Raw genomic sequence first — 8,379 nt, forward strand, 5'->3', positions numbered from 1 at the left:
GATGGAAAGATCTCCCATGCTCATGGATTGGCAGGATTAATATAGTAAAAATGGCCATTTTGCCAAAAGCAAGCTACAGAATCAATGCAATCCCCATCAAAATTCCTACTCAGTTCTTTATAGAGATAGAAAGAGCAATTTGCAAATTCATTTGGAATAACAAAAAACCTAGGATAATGAAAACTATCCTCAACAATAAAAGAACTTCTGGGGGGAGTCACCATTCCTGACCTCAAGCAGTATTACAGAGCAATAGCGATAAAAACTGTATGGTATTGGTACAGAGACAGGCAGGTAGATCAACGGAATAGAACTGAAGATCCAGAAATGAACCCACACACCTATGATCACTTGATCTTTGACAAAGGAGTTAAAACCATCCAATGTAAAAAAGACAGCATTTTCAACAAATGGTGCTGGTTCAACTGGCAATCAGCATGTAAAAGAATGTAAATTGATCCATTCGTATCTCCTTGTACAAAGCTTAAGATCAAGTGGATCAAGGACCTCCATATCAAACCAGATATACTAAAATTAATAGAAGAAAGAGTGGGGTTAGAGCCTTGAACACATGGGCACTGGGGAAAATTTCCTGAAAAGAACACCAATGGCTTATGCGCTAACATCAAGAATCAACAAATGGGACCTTATAAAATTGCAAAGCTTCTGTAAGCCAAAGGACACTGTCATTAGGACAAAATGGCAATCAATAGATTGGGGAAAGGTCTTTACTAATCCTACATCTGATAGAGGGCTAATATCCAATATATACAAAGAACTCAAGAAGTTGGACTCCAGAGAATCAAATAACCCTATTAAAAAATGGGCTACACAGTGAACTAGACTATGCGGGGAGGGTGGCAATGGGGGGAGGTTTGGGAGGGGAACACCCATAAGGAAGGGGAGGGGGGAGGGTGATGTTTGTCCGGAAACCGGGAAAGGGAATAACACTTGAAATGTATATAAGAAATACTCAAGTTAATAAAAAAAAAATGGGCTACAGAACTAAATAAAGAATTCTCAACTGAGGCATATTGAATGGCTGAGAAGTACCTAAAGAAATGTTCAACATCCTTAATCATCAGGGAAATGCACATAAAAGGAACCCTGAGATTCCACCTCACACCAGTCAGAATGGCTTAGATCAAAAATTCAGGTGATAGAAAATGCTGGTGAGGATGTGGAGAAAGAGGAACACTCCTCCATTGTTGGTGGGATTGCAGACTGGTACAACCATTCTGGAAATCAGTCTGGAGGTTCCTTAGAAAATTGGACATTGTACTACCTAAGGACCCAGCTATACCTCTCTTGGGCATATACCCAAAAGATGCCCCAACATATAACAAGGATACATGCTCCACTATGTTCATAGCAGCCTTATTTATAATAGCCAGAAGCCGGAAAGAACTCAGATGTCCTTCAACAGAGGAATGGATACAGAAAATGTGGTACATCTACACAATGGAATACTACTCAGCTATCAAAAACAATTACTTCATGAAATTCTTAGGCAAATGGATGAAACGAGAAAACATCATCCTGAGTAAGGAAAACACAGGCAAAGAGTGGAGCAGAGACTGAACACAAGAGAATAGAGAGTGCTGCACCTGGGGATCCATCCCTTATGCACACCCCAAGCCCAGTCACTATTGCTGATGCCAAAAAGTGCTTGCTGACAGGAGTCTGGTGTAGCTGTCTCCTGAGAGACTCTGCCAGATCTTTACTGATACAGATGAGAATGCTTACAGTTAACAATTGGACTAAGCTTGAGGACCTCAATGGAAGTGTTAAAGAAAGAACTGAAGGAGCTGAAGGGGTTTGCAACCCCATAGGAAGAACAACAATATCAACCAACCACATCCCCCCTCCAGAGCTCCCAGGGACTAAAACACCAATCAAAGAGAACACATGGAGGGACCCATGGCTCTAGCTGCATATGTAGCAGAGGATGGCATTGTCTGGTATCAATAGGAGGAGAAGCCCTTGGTTCTGTGAAGAGGAAATGCCAGGGTGATCAGTTAGGAGTAGTTGGGGGTGGGGGGACTTCCTCATAGAAGTAGGGGGAGGGGTTATGGGAGAGGGGAAACAGGGAAAGAGGATAACATTTGAAATGTAAAAACATAAAATATCTAATAAAAATGATTTAGAATTAAAAAAAAACACCAACACAGACAAAGAATTTTCCTTTTCTACTCATGATGTATTTAGTAGTAGACTGGTTATGTTTCAGAATATATCTTGGGTTATGGAAAGGGAGGGTCTATTTACCAACTCTTCTTGTTCTCTTATTTTCTTAATTTTGATCAAAAATATATTATGCATACAGCTGACTCTTCAGTCTTTGAAGTGACTTCCTTACTTTGCACTTGTTACCATTTTATGAAAACTACCTTTTAAAGCCAAAAAACATATTTTTCTATTGGTTGGAAATGGAGTTCTAGTCATTGTGATTGGTTTTTATTCAGTTCAAATTTTCTGTTATCTATGTCCCTGGTTGATTTATTAATATCTAACGGTTTAAATGCTCCCATTAGTACTGAAGATCTGTGAACTGCTCCTACAACTGGGCAAAACACTCCCTTATATAGTTCAAAGCTATGTTGTTAGTATTCTGTGGTTTCAAACTTACTGTATTCTTCTGTGAATTCTCTTTCACTATCTAGTAATGATAGTCTTAATTCTTAATAACATATCTTTGAAAGAATTGTAAAGTCTGCTCTTTCTGATATTAACTTAATGACATCTTTTTTTACATTTGTTTAGTGTTAGCTGGCCCACTCCATTAACTTCAACCTTTCAGTACTGTTTCATATTTTGTTTATAAACTACATGTACATTTGAAAACGTTTTAAACAGTTGTCATTAAATTGGCTTTAAGCATTCATATGGAGCTGTGAGCTTTTCTACCCAGCCTCTCTGTTGCCAGAATAATGACTGAGACTAATGTATGAATAAATGCCTAGGCCATAAGCTTTGGCTCATTTCCTAACTGGCTCCTAACTTACATAACCCATTTACTCTAGCCTATGTCTGCCCTATGGCTAGTTACCTCTCCTCAGTTTCATTAGTCTGTCTCCAAGTCCAGGGTGAAATCTTCTATCTCTGACTATTTCCCAGAATTCCTGTGTCTGCTGGATGTCCCACCTTCTAATTCTGCTCAGCTTATTGGCCATTTAAGAGATTATCCCTATATGTACATTTATTGTACTTACTAACATTTAGACATCTTATTGTTTCTAATGCCTTTATAATATTTATCATGCTTTTGTCTTATTTCCTGGCTGCCCAACACTCTTCTATCTTCCTCTTTGATTTTCTTTATTCCTCTATTATTTGGGAGGGGGATACAAGGGGACTTAAGGAAGATAAATCATAATTTCAAAACATAAAACAATACAGGATGGGCAAACAGACACATAGTTTTAGACTCCATTCATATTATTATTTGCATGCAGGTGCATGAGCATATGTGTGTGTGCACTTACACATGTGCTGGTGCAAGTGGAGGACAGAGGTCAACTCTGGGCATCTTTCCAGTTCTCACCTTGATTTCTGAAACAAGATCTTTCACTGGGACCTGAAGCTCATTCACTGATTAGGCTAGGGTAACTTGGGGAGCAAGCCCCCATGATCTTCCTATTTCCACCTTCCCAGTATTGGGGTTATAAGTACATCTGGCTTTTACTTGAGTGTTAACAACTGAACTGGGGCCCTCGTGATTGGAAGGCAAGCACCTTATCAACTATGCTATGTTCTCAGCCCTTTGTTTATATTATTTTAACGGGAATTCTTAAGCTTTTGACTTAAAAGACATAATTCCTTCACCCTCTCTTCTAAGGCAATAAAGGACTCAGAACACTTTAACACCAGTCTTTTCTCAATCGCCTGTCAGACTACTTCCTCGACTTATTTTTAACTCTTCAATTAGTCTTTACTACTGCTATTTATTCTATATACCATGTGCTATTAATGTTATTGTTTTCATTTTAAATTCCACTGTTACTAATCACAATGTAGTTCTTGCCCTAGTCTCTTTTCTGAATTATCATACTCAGTAATTTCTAACTATAGTAAAAACAAAGTTGATTATTATTTTCTTGTCATATTCTCTTACCACTATTTCATACTTTACACATATCAATAAGCCTTCAAAGAGACCCATTACTGAAGAATATTAAAAATCAATATTTTTAAATATAGGCTAAATAAAATCTAGAAATTTCTTTCTAAATATCCATCTATTTCTGAAGAGACTCCTCAGAATGTACAATCATAAAATGAAACTTGTTAATTATATAGGTCTTTCCTGGTTTTGCTTTAAAAATTCAAATAATGTACAGTAGCCAAGCATTCTATATTTGACAAATGACATATAAAACAAGTCCTTCTCTTTTACAGATACAGAAATAGATTAGTGGACACGCCAGACCATGTGAATAAATACCGATTTAAAAGGAAGAATAATGATCAGCTTGACATTCTTATGAAATGATGACTAACTTCTGAAACCAATATAAACTGATCCCAATTTAAAAATCAAATAAAGAATTCAGAGCTTATAAGAACTGACTTGAAAAATGTGTCACAAACATGCATATACCTACAGAAGATGGCATGACATAGCAGAAACTGCAGAAACCTAGTTCATTCGTTTTGTATTATGATTAAAAAAAAAACACAGAACACAGGCGACCTACCTAATATCACTCAGAAAAAGATGACGAGGCTCTAAACAAGTTAGACCTCTACAACTGAATAGCTGTGGCAGCAGGATACACGCAGGGGAGCGCTGGATGAGGAGGCACGCAATTGTCTATTTGCAGATTCCCAGAATTTCCCAGTAGAATTATCTGGAGTATTCTGGTTATCCAGAGGAAAAGTGAGAAAATATGAGGACCTTTTCACTGACTACCCCCAAAATAAATACAACTAAAAGGTTAGACAACTGTTCTTTAATCATTAAAATGCTGGGGAGGAAAGTCCAATCCTGCAGCTTTGGTGGCTGTTTTGCTCCTGAGCAAAGGCAAGCCTGGACCAATAGCTGTGCCCTTAAGGTGCCACAGAACCCATAGGAAGGAACTGTTCGACAAGGATTGAAGGATACTATAATGAGTCCAAGACATTGCTTGATGAATAGGAAGGAAGCACCAAGGTCTCTGTACTTAGGATCCGACTGCATCCATGGAAAACAGAATTATGTCCAAAGACAAGAAAACAATTAGTAGCAATATCAGGTCTTCCAGGGATGGGAGCATCCTGGGCCAGAATGGCCAGGAAAAGACAGAGTAACAACATGTGACCTATACCAAAAGTACCTGCTGCATACTAATTGCAAACAATGTGCCCAAGGAGTACACTAGACATTCATTTCTTAAAATAATAACCCAATTCCCATTCTACAGATGAAAGTGTTAACAGAAAGCTCTGAGCATGATGGTGGATCCCAACACTTATGAAGCAAAAGCAGGTAGACATCTGTCCGTTTGAGGCAAGCTTTGTCTACATAGTGAGTTCTAGGCCAGCTAGAACTACACAGTGAGTTCTAGACCAGCTAGGACTATACAGTGAGACACTGTCCAGAAAAATAAAAAGGAAGGGATAAATGTTACCCATGTTGCTCAAGGCAGAATTGGGTATTCAAACCCTGGTCTGACACACACATACACATACACACAAAAAAAAAAACAAATTTTATCAGTTCTCTTTACAGCTCTATCACAGTAACAGAAATATTTTCAACTGGGAGTCTTAAGACATTTTATAGTTGCAATTATATTCTAAGAATAAAAGCAAAGAGGAACCTACCTATCTGCTTAGTCCCTCTTCGACTCTCAACTAGAATGTCGTTTCTTGCAGAACTCCTTCCTTGCCATATATGGCTTGATAGTGGGGGTGTCTTCCTCTAATAAACACTACAGTCTTTTATGAGCAATCCTCAAAGCCATTAGGATATGGAAATGTTTCTCCTACATTTGCAGAAATTTCTTTTGGCGACAAAGATAAGCTGCTCTAATTTGAAACTCATTTCTTTATTTTTTGCTTAGTGTGACTATTCACATCCCAATGCAGAAATAATAGTGGATATAACTAAGAGATACTGCCTGAATGAACTGCTGAGGCTATTAGAGCATGCATATATAGTATGCATATGATTTCTAAAATCCACACATTTCTGGCTCGCAAGCCATATTTGGCCCCAAAGTGTTTCAAACAAGAAACACTGAACTTAGTATACTTCATTTATAAAATTCACTGTGCTGTGAACAGTTTTTTTCTTTCGCAGTGCTGGCAATCCAATCCAGAGCATTGAGAATACCAGGTAAACTACCACTGAGCCACACCACCAGCAGCACCATTTATTCATTTTATGTAGGCACAGCTGTCTGTACAATGCCTTGCATATAAAAGATACACACACACAAAAAAAAATTCTTCCTGAGTGAGGAGCCAAGGTTGAAAACTTCGCTGGGAAGAAAAAAGTTGTTAATGGTTTGGAAATGACCATGGGTCAGTCAAGCTTCCAATCACCAACTGCTACTTCCTTCTCTGACTCTGAAAGCCCTAAAAATAGCTGCTGTTGATTGAAGGCAAGCAATATAGCTTGTGTCTTGGCTCTGAACAAAAATAGCTCAGTGGTCTTACACTGAGGACTCACACAGAACTTTTGCCAAGCACAAAGAATACCAGGCATGTTCATACCAGAGATTATATGCAGTTTCACAGGCCCCCTTGATGCTGATGCTATGTGCCCGTAGTTTTGTTGACTGTAAAGTAGTAGGTCATAGGGTCCTCGCAGGCGGATTTCTAACAAGGGAAGGGCAGTAACAGTTGTCCACTCTCGAGTCAGATGCAAGCCTTGCTTGTTTTTCACTGTCTACAGTTCCCAGAGTAGAGTTCACTGTTCTCATTCAGTGTGCTCTGTTCAACCTAACATACATCTTTCATCCAAAAGAGGCAGTCAGGAAGGATGTCGAGGGAAGCATTCTGATGGGGAAAAAGGAGGAGAGGAGGAGGAAGAGGAGGGAAAAGGTCCAAGAATTCTGAAAAGCAGTCGCAGCAGCTGTTCAAAAACCACAAAGCCTGACTTGTCAGTAAAGTGAACAGACTAGCAATGAGGGAGGAGGCTAGCAAGGACTGGATTAAAGTAGGAAACCTCTTAACTAACTGCAAGCTCTGAGGTCTCACGAGTGGACAGAGGTCTGGGGAAGAATGAGTTATATCAGAGGGCGGTTTAGAACGTTTTCTGGGCTGGTCTCTACTGTTTACCTGGTAACACAGGATGGTTTGCTGCACCAGCCTCGCGTACCCGTCCAGGCGGACCCCAGAATTGCTCCTGCTCCGCATCTCGCCCACGCTCACGGGCCACGGAGCCGGTCCTGCCCGCTGGTGTCCAACCGAGTTGCCGTCTCCAAGCTGGCCTGGTCCTCAAAACACTCAGCTTCAATGAGTTCTCCAAATGGGGCCCGAGCGGGAGGAGGTCAGGAGTTTTCAAAATGAGAGAACCAAAGTATGACTTGCAAGGCGAGCCAACCAGAGTTTCGCGCCGCTGGGCGGTGCGGGGGAGGAGACAGGGGTGGCGCTAGAGCGGCCCTGCCTCTTCCAAGCCTGCAGCTGCCCCGAGGGTTTCTAGACCCACAGCCACGCTCCACGGACCCCGGACTAAGCACTAGGCCAGAGAAAGGTCTGTGCCTTACCCCTTTGTTTTTGGAGGTGGCTCCGGGTTGCCTGGGAGCTCACCCAAGCTCTACTAGGCTCCGCCCCCCGCGTGGAGTAGCACTCTCCAAGTCTCCGCCTAAGGGGAGACTATCTAAAGAGGAAGGCCCGTGGGAGCAGCTCGGAGCTTGGCTCTGAACGGAAATTCAGTTGTTTCATTGAGTCTCCTCTCCCTCAACCTGCCTCCAATCGCCGCGGATGCTAAAGGAACGGAGTCCTTTGGTCACGGCCACCTGGGTGCGGAAGCTACCCCTCAGACCGGCTCACACCACGAAGAGGAACCTGTGCAATCCCACCCGGAAGGCACGCGTTGGAGGGCGGTACCGATTTGCTCTCGGCTCCGCCCCGGCTCCGCCTCCGCCCTGAGTTGGAGCCCTCCTTGTCGCTGCCTGATCTGGGAAAAAAATGGGGCAGCCCGCGGGAGATACGGAGAACTTAGATCTAAGCAGAGAACAAGTCGGCTTTCTGGGTCAGCAGTGACAAGGTCTCCTGAGCCACACCGCCAAACCCACGGGAGACTAGAGAGAGGCTGGGCAGCCCGGGCATCCTTTGGATGACCGGCCATCGTCAAAGCCACGCCCTGTCCCGGGCTTCACCTGAGGACAAAATCCCCAAAGTGGAGCTCAGCACTGAAAGCAAAAAGGGAGACCTGAATTTTGGCCCCCA

General features: G+C 41.8%; 1 protein-coding gene across 3 annotated transcripts in view; it reads right to left on the bottom strand.

Moving 5' to 3' along the window:
- Phka2 (phosphorylase kinase regulatory subunit alpha 2) overlaps positions 1 to 8,012 on the bottom strand; it is a 122,507-nt gene extending 114,495 nt beyond the window's left edge. For 2 of the 3 annotated variants that reach the window (NM_001446947.1, NM_001395639.1), the window contains 1 exon segment: positions 7,267 to 8,012. In NM_001446947.1, coding sequence (NP_001433876.1) covers positions 7,267 to 7,344 — 78 coding nt within the window. In that variant the 5' untranslated portion in view covers positions 7,345 to 8,012. 3 annotated transcript variants of the gene reach the window in all.
- Positions 8,013 to 8,379: the final 367 nt, after the last annotated feature.

Source organism: Rattus norvegicus, chromosome X, assembly GCF_021556685.1.
Source record: "Rattus norvegicus strain SHRSP/BbbUtx chromosome X, alternate assembly SHRSP_T2T, whole genome shotgun sequence".
Taxonomy (NCBI): domain Eukaryota; kingdom Metazoa; phylum Chordata; class Mammalia; order Rodentia; family Muridae; genus Rattus; species Rattus norvegicus.